Genomic DNA, 25,144 nt, shown 5'->3' with positions numbered 1-25,144 from the left:
TGGTGGGGTTGTGCTAGGTGACCTTTGAGGGTCCTTTGCAACCCAAAACTGTTTTATGATTCTCTGTGATTCTAAAGTGATCCAAGCTGACCCCAGATACACATAGATCTTCTCAGCCACAGACTTTCATCTGCACCTTAACAGCTTCAACTGCCATTTGGTCTCTCAGGTTCTTTACTGAAACATTTAGGTTGGACAAATGCAACCTGCTGTTGCTGATAGACCCAGAAATGGTAGAGAGAAGGCCAAAAGGAGCTGAGGGTTACACAAGTCACCAGACACCTCCAGAATCATGAGTGGAACTGAGAAAGCACAGCTCGTCATGCAAAGATGTTGAACTACAGCCCACCCCTGACCTTGACGTGAGAATCAACCTGTTCTTGCTTCAGGATGTCTCACAGATCCTCACCCAATCTTTAACCTGCTGGTCACTGTCCCAGGGTGCTTGCTGATCTCAAGGAGCCATCAGAAAGGAGCTGGTGTCCTTGTAACCAAGACTTGAATGTCTGGGGTTGGTTAAAAAGCTCCACAAACAGCATTTGTTACTCAGATCATCCTCCATACCAAGAAAACACAGGCTCACATTTCCTTCCCTTTCCATGTGTTCTGTCTTGGCTCATCCCTTAGCAGATGTATCTCCTGCTCAGCAAGGAGTTCCCAGTCCCCAGAAGATGCAGGCAGAGAGAGATCACCCCAAAGCCACATCCCTCCACAAGGTTCCCAGTGTCTCCCACTAACAACTGGCTTCTCTTGCCAAGCCCTGGGAGATGCTGCCCTTTTCAACCAAACCCACCCTGACCCTTGGGGTGAGCTCCTTCAGTACCTCAGAACAGTGAAAGGGCTGAGCAAGGAATGGGGAAAACCCATTCACTTAATGCTCCATCTGAAGAGCTCAAGCCCCCAAGGCAGCCAGGGTTGCAGGACCTCACAGGAGAGGGGAGAACTTCAAAGTTCACTTGCTGGGATTTTTGATCTTTTGTTCATGGGAAAATAAAAGGAAATAAAAAGACAATAAAAAAATCAAGATCTTTTCTTGCAAATGCCCAGCCTGAATAATCACAGCTCTGTCTGTCCTGGGTGGAGGCCACAGGGGCAACCTGCACTGGATTTTCTTTTAGCTCTTTAGAAATATCCCTTGCCTTAAGATATCTGGGGGTAGCAACAGTACTTGCCCTTGGTGGGGGTGTAGAGACCCCAGGAACTTGTTCTGTAGCATGGATGTTGCAGAAACTCCCTGTCTTCCACCTCCTGTTGCCAGCAGGTGCCCAGGAGAGTTCTCACACCTGCTGACAGGGACACAAACTCATCAGTAGCCTGTTAATTAACTGACAAGCAGCCAAATTCCTTCCCTTATCTCGCAGCACACAAATGAGGCAGGTGAGTGGGCTTTGGTAATGAAAGGCTGAGCCAGCCCTGAAGGGAAGCAACCAAGGAAACAGGAAACATTCATTTTTGCATCCTTTCCACCTGAGGTGACACCTCAGCCTGTGCCCAGAAGATTTTTGTAATGCAAGAGATCAGAGATTCAGGAAGGTTCCTCCATCCTGGGGACCCTCACAAACGTGTCAACGTGGAGAAAATGCCAATTCAAGTCAACCTGGTGGGCCATGGAGCCAACCTCGGGGGCTGGTGCAGACCTGACAAGCTGCAGGTGTGATGCCCAACTCCCATCTCCTGTCCTGCCAAGATGTAATGACTTGCTGGTCCCTGCAGGGTTTGGGGGCTGGGTTTGCTTGGAGTTACTGAGCCAACTTGAGAATGTCCACGTGCCAAGTGAATAGCCAAGACTTAGCCTGGAGCAGTTCTTCCCAGCAGCTGCAGCTTTAGATGGGTCTCTGGCATCACAGCAACAACATCAGCAAGAGACACAGCAGGTCCAGACCTGGGCCCTCAAAACCTTTGCTCTTGGAAGATCTCTGAAGAGATGGATATCCTGCAAGACATGGTTGGGTCTGCTGTGCAAAGCCAGGGTAGAAGTCTGCTGAGGAGGAAGATGGTTTCTACAAGGAGTTGAGGGATTCACAAGCTAATCACAATATTAAGGTTTATCATGACATTTCTTCCTTGCATGCAGCTCATCAGACCTACAGCTGGCCACCAACACCTTCCTCCCTCCTGAGGTGGCTGGATCTTGTGTCCACACCATAGACATCAAAACCAGGTAGGAGGGTAGGAAACTGTGGGAAGAAACCAGTTGCTGCTCAAGACAAGCACATGTTCCCTGACAGCAGGAGCTGCTTTCCTCCAACACCTCATTCATGACCATAAACCAATCTTTTCCTAGAAAAGTGAAACATGAGAGCTCTTGTGTCTGTGCACCTCGCTGATCTCCCTCCTGACATCATGCCTGGCTTCTTATTTATTCAGTAACATCCTAAATAAAAGAGGATTTGTTTGGAATCTGTGAAGATTGAGTAAGCACAAAGCTGAGGACGTGGTGTGGACATCACCAGGTTTTGATGGCAGGAGAAACAACGCGTGGGAATAAAGTTTCTCAAGCAGTTGAAAGATGAGACACTGGGTCTCTTTAAAAATATATTTTCAGTAACAGCTTTTTCTAAAGGAAGAGCAGGGAGCTGATAGTTGCTGTGGGTACGGAGATAAAGACCCTGCAGAGGGAAGAATTGGAAATTATCATAAAAGGCAAAATGCCTGAGCTGGAGAGCTCAAAAGAAGTGGAATTTAATAAGGTATGAGAATGTGTATTGAGGGGTTCAAGCAAAAAGTTTGACTATAAGGGAAAAAAACCCTACTGATTGGAAACAAGAGAAGAGGAAAAATGTGGAGATATGGAATATTTATAATCTAATGAACTGAGACATCTGTGGAAAAGGCATCCAAGCATGTGCCAGCTTAAGTGCTGATGTGGCAAAGCTCATAGCATTGTAGCAAAGAGGTGTGAGACCACAGCTAAAGCATCCTGAATAGCTCTGGTTACACTTATTTCAAAAGGTTGAAGCCAACCTGTCATGCTTGGAGGAAAGAGATGCTAGAGTGGTGCTAAAGGGAGCAGGAAAAGCTTGGAGGATCCTAAAAACATCCTCCCCCCGTGCCAGAGTGTCTGGCATCCAGGTATGTCCTCCTGGAAGAGGGGTGATGTGCACCAGCTGGGGGAGGCTGCAAGGTTCATGGGCATTGCATGTCCTCTCAAAGAGCTACAGATGCTTGGTTTTCCTCAAAATTCTCTACAACAGCAGGGTTTCCTCCAGAGCTACAAATCCAATGGTTCCTGCATCAGGGCATAGATATGGGATTGCTCCCTGCTGCCTTGAAGTCATAGAAACAGAGAATTGCTTGGGTTGGAAGGGACCTTCAAGATCATCCAGTTCCAACCCCCTGCATGGGCAGGGACACCTCCCACCAGCCCAGGTTGCTCCAAGCCCCATCCAACCTGCCCTTCAACACCCCCAGGGATGGGGCAGCCACAGCTTCTCTGGGCAACCTGGGCCAGGCTCTCACCACCCTCTCAGCAAAGAATTTCTTCCTCATATCTCATCTAAATCTCCCCTCTTCCAATTTGAAACTTTTTTCCCTCATCCCATCCCTCCCTGCCCTTGTCCCAAGCCCCTCCCCAGCTTTCCTGGAGCCCCTTCAGGCACTGGAAGGTGCTCTAAGGTCTCCCTGGAGCCTTCTCTTCTCCAGGCTGAACACCCCAACTCTCCCAGCCTGGCTCCAGAGCAGAGCTGCTCCAGCCCTCTGAGCATCTTTGTGGCCTCCTTTGGGCTCATTCTAACACCTCCAGGTCCTTCTTGTGTTGAGGACCCCAAAACTGGCCCCAGCCCTGCAGGGGGGTCTCACCAGAGCGGAGCAGAGGGGACAATCCCCTCCCTGGCCCTGCTGGTCACGCTGCTGGTGACACAGCCCAGCATCCAGGTGGTTTCTGGACTCCAGCACACACTGATGGCTCACGTGGAGCTTCTCATCAAACAACAGCCTCAAGTCCTTCTCCTTGGGGCTGTGAATTGCCAAGCTGTCACTTTAGCACATCACTGCACTTGTTGCCTCTGGTTTGTGTCTTGATCACAGCTCTTAGGAGCAGTAACAGCTTCTTTCTAGGACTTCATCTACTCTGCAGATGGTTTGCAGAGATGCCCCCCTGTAACAAGGCTTTGCAACCATGGGTGGCAGAGACCTCTCCTCATTCCCATGCAGACAGCTCTGTTACATAGAATCACAGAATCCCAGGGGTTGGAAGGGACCTGGAAAGCTCCCCCAGCCCAACCCCCCTGGCAGAGCAGGGGCACCCAGAGCACATCACACAGGAACATGGCCAGGGGGGTTTGAATGTCTCCAGAGAAGGAGACTCCACAGCCTCTCTGGGCAGCCTGGCCCAGGGCTCTGTCACTCTCACAGCAAAGAAGTTCTTCCTGATATTCACATGGAACCTCCTGTGCTCCAGTTTGCACCCACTGCCCCTTGTCCTATCACTGGACATCACTGCACAAAGCCTGGCTCTGTCCTCCTGACACTGCCCTGAACAGATTTGTGACCATGGATGAAGTGGCCCCTCAGTCTCCTCTTCTCCAAGCCCAACAGACCCAGCTCCCTCAGCCTTTCCTCACCAGGGAGATGTTCCCCTCCCTCCAGCATCTCTGTGGCTCTGCCCTGGGCTCTTTCCAGCAGTTCCCTGTCCTTCTGGAACTGAGGGGCCCAGAACTGGACACAATATTCCAGGACACAATATTCTAACCAAGGCAGAATAGAGGGGGAGGAGAACCTCTCTTGACCTACTAACACACGTGGTGCCCTGTGAACATCTCCATGATCAAAAAACCCAAAGTTCATCCTTCAGCACCAGTCTCTGAGCCAGTCGTTAACCAGTCGTGCTTTCCTAGTCCTTTCAGCTGTTCCTGCCACTGAAGGGACTGAGGAAAAGGTCACCTGCTGCTCTTTCTGTCTCCCCCACAGCAAGGCTCCTGGAAGAGTGGGACAGGCTGCCCAGGGAGGTGGTGGGGGCACCATCCCTGGAGGTGTTAAAAAAATGGGTAGACATGGTGCTTCAGGAGATGGTTTAGTGGTCACAGGGGTGTAGGGCTGATGGTTGGATCTGATGATCTTGAAGGTCTTTTCCAACCTTAATCATTCTACAAGGCCTTTTCCTCTGCCCCATGAGGCTGAGATTTTTTGCAGCCAAGTGAAACAGAAATGCAGCCCTTACTTTGGTACCTGAGCAAGGTGCTGGGAAAACAGGTCAGGCAGTTCCAAACTCTGTGGTTTAGTCAAGTTTCTCCCCGCCCAACTCTCCAGTCTGTCCAGGTCTCACTGAATGGCAGCACAGCCTCCTGGTGTGTCAGCCACTCCTCCCAGCTCAGTGTCACCAGCAAACTTGCTGAGGTTACTTTGTTCCCTCATCCAGGTCCTTGATGAAAACATTGAACAGCACCGGTCCCAGTACAAACCCCTGAGGAGCTGCCAGATCATCCCAACTCAACAAAACCAGATAAAAGCTGCTGATTATTTTTTTAATGCTTTTTTTTTCCCCCCTGCCATGAAAGACAGATGAGCAGAAGGGGAACGTTCTAAAAACCCTGGAGAAGAACTGGTTAAGCAATCCATTTGGGTAGCAGTTCCCACAGGCAGAACCAGAGCAGAGGACTCCACAGGAAAGGCAAGGAGATAGCTCCTTAGGAGTGGCAGGGAAGAGAGATTACAGATATTTCCTCTGTTTGTTGCTCAAACAATATAAAGAGTGTTGGTTTCACTCCTTGCAGCACTGCACATCTGCCCTCTATTCATGTGCAAAGTGGACCCTGCTGTCCTCTGGTCCCTGCCTGTCCCATGGGGACAACACCCAGCAGGGATGGAGATGACCCTAGTGGTGACATGGTGACTTATGGCCAGTGCTGATTCAGCAAAGAGGGACACAGAAGCCTCAGGTGATACCAGCTGCCCCTCAGACACCAGCACCTGTGGGCTAAGCATCCTACAGTAAACCTGTCTGTGACTGCCAAGCTTGGAGGAGCTGGAACAAACCCCTTCTCAAGGGAGGTAGGAAAACTTCTCACCTCCCACAAGCTCTCCAGCTGGCTTCCCAGCTTCTCCCATCCCTTCCAGCCAAGTAAAGCATGTCTGTGCTGCTTCATCCTACCTTGTCTTTTCTTTTTCCCACCCAATCTGTGGTGCCAAAAACCCCTCTGGCCCTTGGTGCCCACGTCCCCTGCTCAAGCAGGTAGAAACTGTCACGGGTTGGAGTAGATCAGAAAGCCCTCAAATCATTGTGTTTTGGGCAGAAAAGTTGTCAAAAAAAGGAAGCAAAAACTAGATGAGGAAGTGTGGTGCTGGATCAAAAGGTTGTCAGGCTGTGGGAACATTTCTGATCCATGCCCAAAGTCCACCCTCCTTCTGCCAAGTCAACCCACAGCTCAATCTGGTGCCTGGAGCAGCCTCTGGACACTGATGTCCAAGCCCCACCTCCAGGGCAGAGAAACCCAGGTCCACCTTAGCAAAAACACACTGAAATTACTGTTTCAACACAACATCTCCCTCTTGTTCATGTTTTGACCAGTTGTCCCTGGAAGGACATGGTCCTGCTTGTCACCTTGGGGGCTGCATGCAAGGTCTGGAGATCTCCATGGATACCTTCCTACCCCAGGAACACCCAAAGAGCCTCCATTCCTCTGCTTGCCCACAGGAGATGATCCTGCTTTCCACATGATTTGCTCTTCTTTCCATCCTTGGCTGTGACTCAATTCAACTGGGTTGGCTTTGTTTTTTTGCAGTAGGGATTGTCCTCTCTGAGCATCCAGAAAGCTCCACAGCAGGAACCAGAGTTCCTCTGAGCCAGGGATTAAACACAGATGAAGAACTGGACCAAGTCACACCTGGCTTGTTTCTTGGACCATAAAATGGGCAGAAAAAAAATAAAAGGATTGCCATGTCCACCTCCTGGGAGCTGCACCTACTGAGCTTCAAAAAGAGCTTCCCTGTTGGCTGTAGGTTGATCAGGTCTGTAGATGCTCAGGGAGTTTTGGCAAGACTGAAATTTTCTCTTGGAAATCAACCAATTTTGCAGGAAAAAAACTCAACAAGAAAACAAACAAAAGAGAGAGAAAAAGTTTAAAAAAAGCCATAAAGAGGCACCTAATGATCTCTCAGGGAAAAGGTCTGGGTGCTAACTTAGCTAGGGTTTCTCCTGCCTGCCAGTCTGGCTCCATATTCTGCTGGTTTTATTTGAGCCAGGGATCAGTTTCCCACAGCACTGACAGCAGCTACAGCTCTAATGAAGCATCTTATCTGCTTGTCTGAGGTGTGTCTTGCTGCTGGAAGGGGAATCATTTGACATTTTGAATGAGATGGTAAAAGAAGCTGTTGCACTCAATGCTCCTTAGAGTAGCAGCTGGTTTGGGGTTGGTTGGGGTGGGGTTTTTTTTTAATAATACTAAGAGTAAAGTTAAAGGGAGGCTGAAGTTTCTGAGAGGAGCTCAAACAGCTTTTGAAATAGCCAAGTGTGAGGATTTCTGAACTTTTCTTCCAGGATTCCTGTTTCCCCAAGGGTTGGTGGTTCTGAATCACTGTTTTCCAGAGAATTGGACTTTCAGCCAAAAAAAAAACGTGGGGGGAGATTTCTGAGTTTTGCCTGCTGGTGGTTGTAATGTATAAACACTGCTATTAATGTTCATGTGCTCCAGGGATCCTCCAGGTTACAAAGGGGTTTCATGGGTCTGTGGAGATCCATGAAGAACAAGAGTTCTGTTTGCAGTGCTGCTTGTTACACCACCAGCATCATTAGCCCAACGAAAATAGTCCTGGGGTGTCTGTATTGGATCCCTCCCTGATGCCAGCTGGAATCAGTTGGTAGCCTTCGAGCATGGAGCACACACAAAGTCCTTCTGAAGGGGGCAAAACCCCTGGAAAAACAAGGCAGCACCCATGGGTCTCCTGCATGACCCAAGCAGAGAAGAACCAAGCATTGCAACAGCCTGAGCCTGATCCCTGTATCAGCAGAACAAATCTCCCCTCTGCTCAGCCAGGACTTCTCTGTCCCAGATCTCCTGGGCAATGATGGGACCACCAGGAGACCACGACTTTGGGCAGATCCCAGTCCTACCTCTCAGTCCCAGGGTGCCAGTGTGTCTGCTGGCTTTGGTCACCACACCAGGAGAGGAGCAAGTCTCTGGCTTCACAGCCAACAACAGCCCCACAAGTGCCTGGCAGAACCAGCCAGGGCCTTTGCTCTTCTCCTCCACCCAGAGACAGCAGCAGCAAACCCTTTGCTGCTAAGAAATGACTCTGTTTAGTCACTCTGCTCCCCAGGAGGGTTGGACTGGGATGCTGTTTACATTGGACATCCCATGCTACAGGCTGCACCTTTGCCTTCCTGCTCCAACAGAGAAGACACTCCATGACCCACCCCCTCCAGATGGAGCTGGATTTTTGAGCAGCAACAGCCAGAAAGGTGGTGGTGCAGGTGTCACCCTCTCAGCTAAAGCCAGTTTGCCTTCTCCCTTCCTACACCTCTCCAATAGATGGCATCCAAGGTCCCTTCTCTGTTATTTTTGGGACCACCAGGCCAGGAAGGAAACTGAGAGCCAACACTTACAGCCCAGACAAAGCCAATACCTGCTGTGATGATTCCCAGGCTCCTGAGGAAGGTGAATCTCTCCTTCTAACTGTTGGAGAAGGGGCTGGCTGCCTGTCACAGAGCTTGTGCCAGGGCATGAAAACTGCCCATTTTTCTTGCAAAGTCACCTCTGAGCCCAACTCTGACCTAAAATCCAGGCTTGCTGGTTTTCAAGCCCAATTTTACATTAAAATATTGTTTATTTTCTCACTCCTTTCCAGTCTGGAAGGGTAAATCATTTGTTCTTCCCACACACTCTCCATCACTGCAAAGCAGGGACAAGTAAAAATAAACAACAGCAGCACATTCCTGGGCATGCATCTCTTGTAACAGCCTGTCCTGTCTCCTCTGAGTCAGATGTGACCCACAGGGGATGAAAAGAAGGCAAGAACCAGTGCAAAACCAGAAGGCACGAGATGGTGAACGTTGCTGGCACAGCCTGTGGCCTCTTCTGCTGACAGGTTTGCTGGTGGTGGCCAGAGCCCAACAACGTGCCTGGAGATCTGTTGTGGGGTCCAAATGGAGCCCATGGACTCTCTGCCTTTGTCTGACAAACAGTCCTCAAGGATTCAAAGGTTGGTCCATAATTTTCCCACTGCTGAGAGCCCTACTAGATACCCAGAACATCTCACATCTTTTGGGATCACAAAGTCTTTCACGGTGCACCAGTTCCTGACCAGGACCTGCAACTGGTGATGAAGGACACTGGTGGGATTCCCTATTTACAAGGAGTCCCATGGAAAAGAGAAGGGGTCATGGGCACAAGTTGCTCCTGGGGAGATTCCCATTGGACACAAGAGGTAAATTTGTCACCATGAGGACAGTCAGACATTGGAACAGTCTCCCAAGGGAAGTGGTAGATCCCCCACATTGGACAGTGTTAAGTCTCAGCTGGACAGGGGGCTGAGCCACCTCAGATCAACTAGAGCAGCACCTAGAAAGGTTGGAGCAGGTGATCCTTGAGGTCCCTGCCAGCCTGGAATTCTAGGATTCTATCACAGCCATTCTCCCTGGTGGACCCACAGGCAACCGTAGCATGTTCCTGGGCATCACTGAGCCATGGGGGCTTTTTACATCACCAAGGAAATGACCACAGCCCTCACCAACCTTGCTGCTGTGTTACCAGTCTGTGGGGAAATCCCATGTGTTTTGGTAAGTCAAGCTGGAGGGCAGCAAGGCATGGATGTGCCCCAGGGAGCACATCTGCTCTGCTCCTCCCCTCTGCTCCCCCACGGCTCCAAAGCAAAGGGGTCACTTACATTGTTCCTCCACTTGGTCTGCAGCAGCCTGGGAGCTTCAGCACAACAACACCAGCTTGGTGATGGTAGTGAAATACTTGTCCAAGATTCAAAGATTTCAGGGTCAGCCTGGCTGCCAGAAGAAGGCTTCAAGGTGGGACATCTCTCTGCAGCCTGATTAGGAGCTCAGCAAACACATCCTTGTCCTCAAGAGATGCCAGCACTGTGAGGTCATGAAGCAGGATGTGCCCAGTCTCTGCAGGATATTTTGGGGGTTTGATCTCCAAAAGAAAGAGCTGACTCATTTCTGGTTCAAGTGTTCACCTGAAGGAATCAAGAAAACAGAACAAAAGGGAAGGAAACGATGACAGAAGGGAACTGTCAAAAGCCCTGAGTGCTTCCCCAGCCTGCAAAAATAACTCTTCATTAAGAGAAAGTGCTTGAAAAAGGTTGTCAAGGAGAGTGATGCATAAGGTGAGGAGAGTTGGTGGCAGATGTGGCTGATGTCTTATTTCCTGTATTGGTCCTTAAAATGTACCTTTGCACCAGAGCAGCCCCAGCTCCCTGGTGCAGGTGAGTGAGCTGCACCAAACAGGAGCTCACTCCTATTGAGAGGTCTTGCCATGACACTGTAGATCTGTTCCCTGTGCTGCAGGAGCAGAGGAAGGTCCCACCTGAGTTTGGGTCCCATGTGCTGCTGAGTGGTCAGAGACACAGGCATTTTAATGGGTGTTCCTTGTTTGATCAGGAAACACCAAATGTCTGTGCTTTATCTTGCAGCCTCAGATGGGACAGCAAGATTCCCAGTTTCCAATTTCTTTTTTTCCCACTTGCTGATTTATTTTCTTCATAGAATCATGGCATGGTTTAGGTTGGAAGGGACATTAAGGATCATCCAGTTCCAACCCCCCTGCATGGGCAGGGACACCTCCCACCAGCCCAGGCTGCTCCAAGCCCCATCCAACCTGCCCTTCAACACTGCCAGGGATGGGAACCTGGGTCATACTGTAAAAAAACCAAAACCTTTAAAATACAGTGTTAGAGAGCTCTCCAAATCAGAAAACCTGCTGAAACATCAGCTGTTTGTTTCATTTTTGTAGAACTCCAGGTAGATCAGGGTTTTTAGCTGCAAGAACAACATGGTGTTAATTCCCAACTGGCTGGGGTGGGGGGAGGGTCCCTCCTGAAAGGCTCATTGTCTTTTAAAAGACCCCTCTTGCTGCTGGTTTCAAAACCACTGGTGGATTCCCCTGCCTGCTCTGGGCTTAGTGTTTGCCAGGAGAGGGAAGCTCCTGGCTTGAAAAGCCAACTCAGACCTACATTTGTGAAGGTCCTTGTCTGGAGGGTTTTAAATACTGCCTCTGCTTTATTTCCATGTATTCATTCCCTCTTTCCAGGGAAATAAACTGGAAAAGAGGCTGACTGCCAGTATCTGAGGAGTGAGCAATTCTCTCTTGTCTCTTAAATACCAGGTCCCTGCTGAGCACTGTGTGAAAAAAAAACCCAACCAACCAAACCAAAAAAAATCACCCCCAACCCAGCTCCCAGCTTTTGAGCCAGGAGACTCCCTGAGCCTGGAAGGCTTCACAGGGAAAAGAAAAGATCACAATGAAAATGACTTTCTCAGCCACACTCTGCATGAGAAAGCTGCAGAACTGCTGCCACCATCCCTGTGCCTTGGTCTGGAGCCCACAGCTGGTCCCTGTCCAAGGCACCACGTTGGGTTCTGGGCTTGCAAATCCCAAGCCTCTCACAGCTTTGCAGTGATGAAGGAAAGAGCAGCCCCAGTTTGGAGACAGACACTTGTCAGTCTGGAATTTCTCCTTGCCCTGCAAGATCAGCAAAGCTCAAGGATGGGTGTAGCCTTGGGGTTCCACCCAACCCAACAGGGCAGTTTTAGCTGCTCTCCAGCCCCCTGTGCCACCCAGCTGGGGACAAGACATCCCTGCCTGATCTGCAGACACCCACCTACAGCTATAAATGAACACAGACATTCACCCTTCCTGCCATACATGGAGAATTAAGATCCAATCCCCAGCAGCCTCAGGTGGTGTGGGCAGTTTTTCTGCACCTCTCCCACCCCACGTTTCTAAGCAGTGTCCTCCCCTGCCAGCCCACCCAGCTGGTCAGGGCCCTTGTCCCTGCACAGGGTCACTGCTGCAGCCTCTCCTCTGGGCTCTTCTGATGCAAATTGGCCTTCATTGCAGCCTGCAGGAATCCTTGCAATTCCTTGCCTCGGTCAGACCAGCAGTTCCTCTATTCTGATTCCCTTCTCACTGTTTCTCCCTGTGGAAGGAGGGAATAAGTGATTTGTCTCTGATATCTAAGGCCTCTGTGCCCCTTCCCATCTCACCTCTGATCCCAACCCCATCTCCAGACTCACCTGCTTCATGCTCTACAAGCTGCTGAGTCTCCAACGCAGGAATCTTGTGCTGTTTTCCCTAGCTGCACATTGAGAGAAGCCCCCCCAGCCCCATCACAGCTTCAAACCTCCCCTGCAAGCTCCTCTTGTCCTGCAACACCTTCCAAACCCCTTTGCCTCTGTTGGATGGTCAGGAGACCTGCCCTGCCGTGGTGACTCTCATGAGCTCATCACAGCTTGGTCACTCTTGTGGTCTGTCTGCTGTGGGGCTTTTACTTCTATTTCAATGGCAAAAGCTTTAGTTTTCCCTCTGTACATCATCTAGGGAAGTGTCCCACAGCAGGGACAGGGGTAACCTGCTGCATACAAGGACCTGAAAGGAGGATGTAGGGAGGTGGGCTTCAGGCTCTTCTCCTAAGGAGCAAGGAGCAGGATGAGAGGAAATGTCCTCAAGTTGTGCCAGGGAAGGCTTGGATTGGATATTATGAATAATATCTTCCCCAAAGGGCTGTCAGGCCCTGGCCCAGGCTGCCCAGGGCAGAGTCCCCATCCCTGGAGGGGTTTCCAAGCCCTGTAGATGTGGTGCTGAGGGACATGGGGCAGGGGTGGCCTTGGCAGGGCTGGGGGAAGAGTTGGACTTGATGATCTGCCAGGTCTTTTCCAACCAAAACTATTCTATGACTCTATGACCAGAAACCAAAGTTCAGCCTCACCTTTGTTGTCTCACTGGTGAGTGTGGATGAGCCAAATCTGCTCCTGTAGCCAGTGGCAGGAGGTGGCCAGCACCCAGGTGAGCTGACACTGATTTCCCAGGCTGAAGAACCAGGGTCCCACTGATGGTGGGCTCCTCCATGGCCAGGCTGCTGCCCATAGGTCTGCCTAGAGGGCTGAACTCCCACCTGGGCTCCAAAACCACCTCAGCAGAGGGTTGGGGGTTCATGCCTTACAGAGCCTTTGGTTTCAGCAGGTCTCAGGACTGGGTAGAGCCCAGCACAGGGTCACTAATTGCAAACCAGACTCATTAGTGACCACACATAACTGGAAACCTCTTTAAGCTCTTGTGCTCTCCCTCCAAAGTCTAGGACCTTCTTCTGCCAGAACCTCTGCCAGAACCCATCTGGTGGGGAAATTCCCCTTTGAAACCATCTTCTGCAGCTTAGGAAGGTCTCGTTGCTGAGACCCAAATGACACCTCTGTGCTCACCAGCAGCCAGGTGAGCTGCCCACTGCATCCCAAACAGAGCCAACCCCACACCCAGAGGGGACCCAGGAAGAACCTGCAGCATCAGGAGGCTCATGGGTGAAGGGAGTGAGTCTGGGGGGACTCAGATCTGAGAAGGCTTTAAATGAAAACTCTCTCATCTTTTCCAAACTATTTTTTTTCTCTTTTCATTTTTTTTTCCACCCCACTTTCAGCCACAAACTGGGGAAAAAAACCTCCTTCCAAAGATACATTTCCATTCAGCTGGAAAATATTTTTCCTCCCTGACTATTTCTTGCCTGTTTGATGAAGACAATTCTCAGTATTTGGAGACAAGAGTTGAGATGAGTGAACAGAAACAAGGGATATGATGCCACTTAGTGGAAACACAGTTAGGTCATTATAAAGAAAACTATTCCAACATTGGTGGTTCATATTTTTGGTCACCTCTACAAGATGGTGTTCTTAATCCTGCTGGGCACTGGAGACTTCCCAGCCAAAGAAAAGGGCTGCAAAACAGCCTGTGCTGGGCAAAGCCAGAACAAAAAGTTCTCCTTCCAATCCTGTAGCCTGAGTTTTGCAGAAAAGTGGGAAAATCAGGGATGCAACCCAGCAGGATTGCCCACCATGTCCTGTGTGTGGTGATTAGGGACTTGATTTCAGCACTGAATGGGTAGATTTAGGTTGTGGTTGGTGGGTTTAGGTTCTGCTTGGACTTGATGATCATCAAGGTCTTTTCCAACCAGGATGATTCTGTGATTCTCCATCACCAGCTGTGTGACCAGCAGGGCAAGAGAGGAGATTGTCCCCCTCTGCTCCACTCTAGTGAGACCCCCCTGCAGGGCTGGGGCCAGTTCTGCAGCCCCCAACATAAGGGCACAGGGCTGTTGGAGTGAGTCCAGAGGAGGCCACAGAGATGGCTGGAGCAGCTCTGCTCTGGAGCCAGGCTGGGAGAGTTGGGGTGTTCAGCCTGGAGAAGAGAAGGCTCCAGGGAGACCTTAGAGCACCTTCCAGTGCCTGAAGGGGCTCCAGGAAAGCTGGGGAGGGACTTGGGACAAGGGCAGGGAGGGAGGGAATGAGGGGGAATGGATTAAAACTGGAAGAGGGGAGATTGAGGTGAGACATGAGGAGGAATTTCTTTGCTGGGAGGGTGGTGAGACCCTGGCCCAGGTTGCCCAGAGAAGCTGTGGCTGCCCCATCCCTGGCAGTGTTGAAGGGCAGGTTGGATGGGGCTTGGAGCAACCTGGGCTGGTGGGAGGTGTCCCTGCCCATGCAGGGGTGGGACTAGATGATCTTGAAGGTCCCTTGCAACCCAAACCATTCTATGATTTTATGATTCTATGATAATAAGTTCAGGGCAGATGCAGATGATTGCAAAGGTGCTGTGAGTTGCTCCATGGGCTTCTCACAAGACAATAAGGTCTCTCCTAGCAGCACAAACAAGCAGAGGGGGGGTGGGGACCACCCTGCCAGCTCACTGGATAACTCTGCTCCTGGCTTTCCCCCCAGCCATACCTGGGCAAAGTCAGGATGGTGAAATTCAAAGCTCCATAAAAACACCATGAAAAGTGCCCAGAAGAAAACACCAACCCAACCTGATAAGGCTGCACAACCTCCCTGGGGCAGCTGCCCTCCCCAGGCAGGAGGGATGGACACAGGCCAGCACTGCTGCCCTGCCAAAGCCTGGCTGCTGATAAGGGAAAGCCTCTTAAAGCCTCTTATCTCCCCCCTCTCCCTCCTGTAAATCTCTCCCCCCGAGTCTCTACACTGGCCAGAAGAGCCCAGCCTGCAGAAGCCTTGGTTGGCAGCAGCTGTGTTGTGTGTTGGCTGGTGCTTTGGAGTATTTTTAGCTCTCCTGGCATTAGCAGGGTGCTAAAAAAACCCCACAGCATTAAAGAGGGTCCTGGTTTGGCAGGTGTATAAAAGGGATGGGGCTCCCTGGGGGCTGCCTGCCTTCTGCAGCCAGTGGGAGCCACAACGTGCCACGAGCAGGTGAGTAGGAACATCCCCCTTCTCCCAAGGCTCTGCCATCAGACCCCATGCAGGCTGCTCTGGGGCTCTCTGGGGACACCTGCCACCACCCAGACCCACTGGGGGCCATTTCCCAGGGTTTTGTCACCTCTCTGCATTTATTCCCTGGGCTCCATCCCTTTTCTTGCCCACACAACAGCAGGACAAAGTGCCACCTCCCCAGGGGCCAGTGTGGCTCTGCTCAGGTGGACTCTTTGAGGTCCTGCCCCTCTCTTCTGACCACCTCCCTCACCCCAGCAGCTCCTTTGCATTCCCCACAGACTTTCCTTCCCCTCTCCAGCCCCTGCCAGGCTGGTTACTGTGGGGGGAAGAAGCTGCAGAAGGGTCAGATGGTCTCTCTCCCCTCATCTCCTAGGAGTTTCCCACTTAGTCCAGGACACCTCTGAGCTGCCACTATTGCAGCTGGTAGAGGCAAAGCAATTCCCACACTCCCAGCATTTCAGCTGCAGGTGATAATGTTGCCCAGGGTACTTTAAAATTGAGTTTATCTGCTCAGAGCTAGTCAGGGCAGACCAAAATATCTGCCTGGGAACAGGAATTGAGAGCCTGCTGATACCACAACCATCCCTGGGATGGCACAGGGTGCTTCTCCTTCCAACCCCAGCAGCTCCCAGCCCTTCTCCCACCTCTCCCTGAGCCCTCTGCAACAGCATCTCTGGGATGAAACATTCCCTCTGGAGCTGGTGCTTCATGGATTAAACCTCTTAGCAGCTCCAGGGCATGACAGGGTGTGGGGAAGGGGCTGGGTAGTCTCTGGGTGGGAGCAGAGGTTGATCAGGGTCCTCAACGACCCATCCTCTCCAACCATGGGTGAAATTAGTGGGGGGAAAAGAAGAAAGCAGCAGTCCCTTGTTATCCTCTCCTCCAAGGGATCTCAGGGACTTCTGGGCTAGTGGTTGTGGATGAGGAGGGAAATCCTTGAGGCTAATATGTCAGGAGTGGGACATTGGCTGGAGTTCCTCACAAAGGCACAGAGATGGCTTTAAATAAGGCTTCAAATAAAGTGATAAGGAATTGAAACAAACCATTTGGTCTGAAGCCAAGAAAAACCTGCTCAGGTTAAAGAAGCAAATCTGGGCAAGTGAGGGTTTTCACAGCTTCAGTCAGCTGCAGTGAAGTTGGTTTCTCCAGTGTTCCTGAACCTGTGGCTAAGGGCTGAGGGTGCATCTGCCACCCCAGCCCCTACTCCCCTCCCAGATGCCCTTTGGGATGGCAGCAGAGAGGCTCAGAAGTCACATCTGGGGAAAAACTTGGCTTAAAGCCCCTGAGTCCCCCTGGACTAAGATACATTTTGCAGGAGCAAACTCTGCCAAGGCATGAGGAGAAAGGTGGGGCTCCTGGCATCTGCTGGGATATTTATTTATTGAGTTACCAGCTCTGGGTCATGTCAGGTAATGACTGTGGAGCACTCAGAAGTGGGGTCTCACTGCTCACCTGGCAAGTGGCAAAAATCCCTCCCTGCAGGTGACAGTGAGTGTGGGTGCCTGGGGACAGGGGAGCAGCCTGGCAGCCCCTGCTGCTCACGTGCACAAGGACAACTTGAAGGTGTCAAGAGCTGGGCACCAACAACTCACCTCTCCAGGCTCAGATGTGGTCCTGGAGTAAATTAAGGACATAGAGACTCAGTGGGCTGTGCAGAACACAGCAGAGGGGTGGTTTGGGCTCCAGTGTGGCTGGCCTACAAAGAGAAACACCCCATGACCTCAGGACCTATCTAGAGGATGTAGAGTCATAGAATGGTTGAGGTTGGAAGGGACCTGAAAGATCATCAGGTTCCAACCCCCCTGCCATGAGCAGGGACACCTCCCACCAGACCAGGCTGCACAAGCCTCATCCAGCCTGCCCTTCAACACTGCCAGGGATGGGGCTTCCACAATTTCCCTGGGCAACCTGTTCCAGTGTCTCACCACCCTCATGGTGAAGAGTTTCTTCCAGATGTCTGACCTAAATCTCCCCTCTTTCAGTTTAAAACAATCACCCCTTGTCCTGTCACTGCCCTCTCTGGTGAAAAGCCCCTCCCCAGCTTTCCTGGAGCCCCTTCAGGCACTGGAAGCTGCTCTAAGGTCTCCCTGGAGCCTTCTCTTCTCCAGGCTGAACACCCCAACTCTCCCAGCCTGGCTCAGCAGCAGGGGCACACGCCCTTCCACTGGGGCATCCTCTGGATTAACTCACTGATGCTGTTTGCACCCTCTCCATGTCTGTATGTACATGTGTGTGCTAACAGGAAAAATAAAATAAAATGTACAAGGCTGGAGTGGTCACAACCTCTTCTCCCTTGTGGACAAGGTTGTCCTACCTCTGCAATTCTCAACCCCAAGGAAGGAGGGAAAAAAACAGGGTAGCAGAGAGAGGAGAGATTGACATCCTGCTTTCCTGGAGGAGAGAGGCCAGTGCCCCAGTGCAGCTGTTGAAAACCCAGGCTGGGAGATGTTGGATGAGTACAGAGAGTGACATTTCTGGGCTACACTACAGTGGCTCACAGCAGCACAGCATGGCACAAATAGTCATTTCTTGATTAAAAACAACAGCAGCAAATAGAAGCTAAACCAAGCTGAAACCAGTGAGCGCCGCACAGATGTTGAGGGCAGGGAGAGCTGGCTCTGCCCACAGCTTTAACCCCCAAAAACCCTCATCAGTCTCGGATTGCAGCTTTCCTTCCACTTCTTCACACATTTTCTCCTGCACATCCCTCACCCACTGCACCTCCATTTGAAATGCAAAGCCAGCATGATGTGTTTTTGCTGCAGAAGCGAATCTGAGCCAAACACCAAAGACACTGAGTGGGAGGGGAGGGTCCTGCTAAAGGAAAGATTTTTCTGGCAGATGGACCTTTCTGGAACACCAAAACACTCATGATATGAATTCTTTGTTCTCCTTGATTCCTGACCCTGGAGGTGAGGAGGACTGCTATGAGATTAGTCCTAGTTTCCTGGAGGGAAACTGAGGCACATCCCGATCTCCTGCACCCACTTCCTGACCCTTCTGACACACACAAATATTTTCTTGCCATTTCTTTTTTATCCATTTCCATTCCCTTCTGGTGCTAAGTTCTAGCCCACCACTGAGTCTCCAGATACCCCAAAAAAATCAATGGTTTTGCACTCAGAAACGAGCCAAGGGCTTCTCTGTGGTGTTGCCATCCACCTTTCTTCTGGAATTAGGAGAAGAATCAGCGTTTTTAGCTAAACCCAGCTGATCAAATCCCAATTTTCTGTAATTAAGCTCAGGCCCTAAAGTAATCAGAGCAGAGTGCATTCTTGTTTTGAAGAGAAAAATCATCTGTCTTTCCATCTGCAGACCTCTGTGGTTTCTTCACCCCCTTTCCCACCAGGCAGATGAAGACCAGCTATGACAGAGGCATGGCATCCAAATCCCAGACCATCAAAGCCAAGGAGCCAGTTCCCTCCCATCACTCCAGGAGTGGCAACCACCATGACAAACAAACCACCCAAAGCACATCAAGGTGGGCCCATCCCGTGGAGAACCATGGAGAAAACATGATGCCATCCCGGGCAGAAACCACCCTACCTGGCTGGAGGGAAGCTCAGATATCAGATGTCTGCAATGGCAACTTTCCCCTGGGACATGGTTCCCAAGAAATCAGCTGCAGGACCTCAGGGAAACTCCCCCACCGAGTCACCAGCATGAACAAGAGCAAGGAGAGGCTGCTGAAGGAAACCTCAGCTTCACAAAAAGGAAGAGATGAGCTCAAGGATTCCCCCTCCAAGGAGGTTTTCACCTTTTGGGCCAACAAAGTTCCCAGCAGCAGTGAAAGGGCCACCTGCCAGCAGCTGCTGCAGGAGTCCACCAGGGCTGTGGGAACCTGCTCTCCAGCCCTCCTTCCCAAGGAGAGGCTTAGCAGCTTGGAAGAAGAGAAGCAGGCTAAAAACCCCCAGAGAAAGACCAGGAGAGACCTCTTCTCTGACTTGAAGGTTTTCAGCCACGTAGACAGCCACGTGCTACAGGTGAGCCAGCAGGTAGGTTCTGGTGCCCCTCATCAGGAGCACAGATGGTGCATCAGCAGATCCACATCCTGACACTCAGCTTTTTTACTGCATGCTCTGATGTTGACAAGGTGATGCCTTACAGCAAAACTAGGAGATCTCACAAGGCCCTGGGCTGTGAGTTTTTCTTAACTACGGCCAAAGATCACCCTGCTGCCTCTGGAGATCTGTCTTCTGCCCAGCCAGGGGATGGTTGTTGCCCATTTCCAGCCAGCACTGGTGTGTAGCTGCAACATGCAGCACCTGCTGGGACTCACTATGTAAAAATGGGAAGAAAGGTTGTGAAACCAGAAGAATGACAGGATGGTTTGGGTGGGAAGGGACCTTTAAAGCTCATCTAGTCCAACCCCCCTGCTATCAGCAGGGACATCTTCAACTAGATTGCTCAGAGCCCCATCCAACCTGACTTTGATTATGTCCCAGGATAGAGCTTCTACCACCTCTCTGGGCAACTCATTGCAGTGAATATTGTGATGGGGAATTTTTTTCTCAGGGTCCCCCAAAGGGATTTGCAGTGGGGTGGAGGGACCTTGGGAACCCTTCTAGGAAGGTTACAGGGGTGGAGAGAAAAGGACTCAGGCCACAGGATTCCCTGAGGCAGCACAGGTTGTGTTTAGTTTGTCTGGGAGCAGGTGAGCCAGTCATTTCTGAATAAAAATCACACAGAGCCAGGTGTAATTACATGGTCTGGCTGTGTCCACCAACCCCTGCATGGCTCTGGCAGCCCAAGTTCTGCTTTATCTTCAGCAGGGGATCTGTCCTCATTTCAGACTGTCTGCCTTCTATACGATGCTCCCTCTTTCTGGCTGCTGAGGACCAGAAGGGGAGCTCTGAATTTTGTCATTCCTTCCTGTTACCTGAAGCAGGCACTGCCGGGGTGATTTCTCCCCCAGAGTCAATAAAATGTGCCTGAGCAGTGAGTGCTGAGCCAAGGCAGGGCTTGCAGCTCACAGCCCAACTTGAGAGCAAAAGCCAAGAGGCACAAGGAATAATTGTGCTCCCTGTTATTTTTGAAACCTGTCCTTTGTACCTAGGCTGAGGCAACCTCCCTTGGGAAGGAGGGTGCTTTGAGGATTTCAGAATCTACCTACTCTATTGAAAAGAGAAGAGAGAGGGAGGGAGCTGGAAGGTATGAAAAAGAGGATAATAAACAACCCAAAATACCTTCAAGGCAGTGGGAACAACTTGCTTCCCTGTTTACTCAAAGCACCCTCTGCACTAAAACCTGGTGCACTTCATCTCTTCCTCTTAGCCATGAATCCTTGGTGCCAACAGCAGCAGCAGAGCAGTTCACTGACCATATCTGAGCAGGGTCTCACACCTCTGGTGATGGCCCCTGCTCAGCCAGCTGTGCCACGAGGACATGAGCTTGTCCCCTCTCCCCATGCACCAAGCTCTGCTGCCAGTCCCCAGGGAGGAGGAGATTGATGGCAGAGCCCCAGGCAGTGCAGGCACAAAGCCAGAATTCTTTCCAGGCCATAGAAGCACAGAAGTTTTTGGGCTGGAAAAAAGCTGTAAAGCTCATCCAGTCCAACCCCCCTGCAGTGAGCAGGGACATCTTCCACTAGACCAGGTTGCTCAGAGCCCCATCCAACCTGACCTGGGATGTTTCCAGGGATAATGGGGCATCTCCCACCTCTCTGGGCAACATGGGCCAGGGCTTCACCACCCTCACTATAAAAAATTTCTTGCTAATATCTAGTCTGAATCTCCCCTCACCTTGTAGTTTAAAACCATCACCCCTTGTCCTATCACTCTGTTTGTCCCCATCTTTCCTGTAGGCCCACTTTTAGTATGGAAAGGCCTGGCCCTTTAGGAGTAGCCCACAGACTGCTCATGTGCATCCACCTGAACCTTGTGAAAAAGTCTTGGCAGGATCACTGCTCAGGTGGTTTTGGAGCAAATGGCCTCATCCATCAATCCCAAACACTCTGGAGTAGCCAGAAACTGCTGCAACACGAGATGCTCAGACCCATCCCTGAAGGGTCCTCAGGCAACAGTTGGGACCAGGATTACTAGGGAACACTGCAAGGACTTGGGCTGAATTTACAACCAGATGAGCCACCAGGAAAGCAGGCAGCTAGACTTTTAACAGCTGTGTACTGATTTTTTTCCCTTGGGAATAAATCCTATTATTCATTTGCCTAGAAGCTGCCCACTCCTAACAACCCCATGGCAGAAGTGCAGGGACCAGCAGCAGTACCAGCATTTTGAAACAGGTGCTCTCCTGGGCACGTTTTAAATCCACTTTCCAAGGAAAATCTTCATCCATTACAAATGCACCATTTCCCACAAGCAAAAAGAACCCTAGATTCATGGAATGGTTTGGGTTGGAAGGGATCTTAAAGATCATCCAGTTCCAACCCCCCTGCATGGGCAGGGACACCTCCCACCAGCCCAGGCTGCTCCAAGCCCCATCCAACCTGCCCTTCAACACTGCCAGGGATGGGGCAGCCACAAAATCCAAAAATAAGAAATTCAAAAAAAAGAAGGAAAATTCCATCTCTGTGAAACTCTCACATAGATGGTTGGGGCAGGAAAGTCACTGAGGAATGAAATCAGCAGGGTCAGGAGCCTGGAGAAATGAGCTGGGCTAAATTTAACTTGGTGAAAGAAAAGAGTGCTGCTAAAAATACTTGTGCTGCCACAAAAGGGGGAAGAGCCCAGAGCTGAGAATGCATGAATGGGAGGAAAAGGGCAGAAAAGCTTCCCTTGGGGTCAGGTATGGGTTAAAAAGTTAGTGACATTTTAATGGTAGTGGGGAAAAAGGTCTTCTCTCCACCCATTGAGGTGCATGGGTTTGAGTGAGGCCTCAAGAAAAGCATCTGAGCTACAGGTCTGGCCCATCATGAATGCACTGAGATGTTCATCTGCAAGGCTGGAAACCTCCTGTCACTAGTTAAGGGTGGCAGAGTAGAACCACTGGAGAGACCCACCTCTAGGACAAGACCTTCTGGGCCATAGGACAAGTTGAACCAGAACAGGCACCAGAGCAATGACACTTGATGTCCCAACCAGCTGCTCCAAAGGGATAGGAAATCACTTCATCATAGAGGGGTTTGAGTTGGAAGGGAACTTCAAGATCATCCAGTTCCAACACCCCTGCATGGGCAGGGGCACCTCCCACCAGCCCAGGCTGCTCCAAGCCCCATCCAACCTGGCCTGGAATGCCACCTTCATTCCTCCCAACTTGTAACTCCAGATATCAGGCTTTTATAAAACCTATGCCTAGGAAAGTGAGGGAAACTCCCTGTTCTACCACAGACAGTATTTTTGCATCTTAAATTCTGAGGAGGAAAAAGAAAAAATAGCTTTGGGGGTTTTGTGGTATACATTTTCTTGCCAGTGAGCCCATCATGTGGAGTAGTCACTCACCCACTCCACAGGGACACCCAGATTCCCCTCAACTTACTGTCCTCTCCATTGCAGCTGAAATCCAGGCCCACCAGGTTGTCCATCCAGGCCATCGTTCCCCTGATCACTGCCAAATCCCAGAGCAAGCTGGAGATGCTGAGGGCAATATGGGTCTGGCTCTGCCACAACATTGGTAAGTCTGGTCCCACTCTTTTGCAGAGACATGAGAAGCCCTTTCTTCATGTGCCACCTCCAGGGTTTAGGCTCTTCATGCCCTTCAGAGTAGAGACTCTGCAGTGTAGAATCATGGAATCACAGATTCTGGTTGGAAAAGACCTCTAAGATCATCAGGTCCAACTGTGTTCCTATCTCAGGAAACGTTCCTGTCTTGAACATCCTTGATGGTCTTTAAGGTCCCTTCCAAAGAGGGTGATTCTATGAATTTAGGAATGTGCTGGAGCAGGAGCTGGTTCCCACCACGGGACCCTCCATCCTGGAGATGCCTTCCCTGCCTTTGATGCACTCATCTTCAGTGCAGGAGAGGCTGTTTCCCTGACCATGAGGGACTGAGCTGTGCCTGGCAGCAGCCATCTGGGGACACAGAGGCATCTGATCCATGTGTGCCAGAAAATGGGATTGTCCCTGTACCTCCCTTGAAGGACACCAAGGCTGTTTACATTGCACTGGGAACTCAACACCCTCGAGGCTTTGGCAGGTCTTTGCTCATCTGGGGAACTGTCAAACTCTTGAATAATGATGGATAGAAGAGCTGTCATGGCTTCCAGGGTGGGTAGGCAGAGAATTAGTGTTGGGCAGGAGAAGGAATGGAATTGTTTTGGAAATCATAAGGCCTGGAACTGCATGGTGTTCTCCCCCTTCCCAGAATATGATGTGGATGGCTTCCTGGGGCTGTCTCAGAAGATCCACCTGGCAGAGCAGGTCCTGCAAACAGGAAGAGCTGTGTGTTCTGGTTATGCTAATTTATGCCAGGAAATGTGCAGGTAAAACTCACCTTGAGCTTTCATCTCCCACCTCCTTGCAGATCTTTGGTGGGGACACCCACCTGGCACGGGGCTTGCCACACAACCCACCTCCTCCCTGGGCACCTCCCTCACCACGCCGTCCTCCTCTGCTTGGATGGAGGAGTATTTATGGCTCTGACAGATCATCCTGAGCCAGAGTGACAAGGGCTGGGGGTTGGGAGAAGCTGTGAGGAGAGCAGGAGGCTGGGCAGAGGGTGACTTTGGCCAACAGCTTGCATGAGTGGGGCTGTGGTGTTAGCAAGAAGGGGGCTGTTCTTACCACGTGGGTTGAGTTGCTCCCCAAGAAAGCAGGCAGAAAGCAGGGTTTGGCCTGCAGTTCTGCCCCCCCTGATGGCTCTCCTTGGGCAGGGAGGCAGGCTTGAGCTGCGTGGAGGTGCCAGGGGTTGGTCGCAGCCCAGGCTCCCGCCGGAGGTGCCAGCAGCAGGAGAGCAGCCACATGTGGAACGCGGTGGAGCTGGAAGGACAGCGGTGCCTCCTGGATGCCTGCTGGGGTGCAGGGACCACGGATGCAGAGAGCAGGTTGTTCACACCCAGGTGAGACACCTCTTCCCCTGCCCCAGACGTGGTCCCCAATGCAAATGGGCAAGGCTCCCCCTGACTTTGGATACACCCCAGAATGACCATCCCAGCCCTTCCAACGTAATCCCTTGAGCCTGGAATCACCAGGTCTTGAGCCTCTAATTTCAGGTTTGCTATCTGACCCTACTTGCAGAAGGTCCAGAGAGCTCTTCTGCTCATCCTCCACTATGGTGGGTGCTCAAGGACCTCATGCAAACATGGATCATCTACATTAAGAGCCTTTTTCCCTGCACGAGGGTACTAACTTTTCAGATGGTACCTGCCCTCTACAACTTGTTTTAATCTGCAGTGAATGCCACTGAGGAGCTAACAAACCCTTCTTCTCACAACAACTTGACTCTTCTGTGGTGCTGTGTGTAATTACTTGACATTTCTCAGCCCATGCTAAGAAAACAGTGACTCTCAGGAAAGTTTTTTTTGTACAATTTAATCACTTCCATTAACTGTATGATGGGATTGGAATTATTTCCTTCCCCCCCCCCCATCTAATAATGCATAATGAAATAATTGTGGAATTTATAATAGGTAATTATCTTGCTGAGAACAGTTTAAACACCAGAGAGTGTGGGTTGTTTTTAGCTGAGCATGGGGAAAAGAGAAGGAGAGTGAAGCATCACCTAGAGCAACAGGCTGAGATGAACAGCTTCTTGTGGGTCCAACACAAGAAGAATGTCCTAGAATGGTTTGGGCTGGGTGGGACCTTAGAGCCCAGCTAGTTCCAACCCCCCTGCATGGGCAGGGACACCTCCCAGCAGCCCAGGTTGCTCCAAGCC

General features: G+C 50.9%; 1 protein-coding gene across 1 annotated transcript in view; it reads right to left on the bottom strand.

Annotated features, from left to right (window-relative positions):
- Positions 1 to 22,862, bottom strand: part of SLC4A11 (solute carrier family 4, sodium borate transporter, member 11) — a 200,921-nt gene extending 178,059 nt beyond the window's left edge. Inside the window, exon 1 of the mRNA XM_010002329.1 lies at positions 22,808 to 22,862. Coding sequence (XP_010000631.1) covers positions 22,808 to 22,862 — 55 coding nt within the window. The remainder of the gene's footprint in view (positions 1 to 22,807) is intronic.
- Between the last annotated feature and the right edge of the window lie 2,282 nt (positions 22,863 to 25,144).

The sequence above is a fragment of the Chaetura pelagica genome, unplaced genomic scaffold (genome assembly GCF_000747805.2).
Source record: "Chaetura pelagica isolate M959 unplaced genomic scaffold, ChaPel_1.0 scaffold347, whole genome shotgun sequence".
NCBI lineage: Eukaryota > Metazoa > Chordata > Aves > Apodiformes > Apodidae > Chaetura > Chaetura pelagica.
This window is presented reverse-complemented; position numbering and strand designations above follow the sequence as displayed.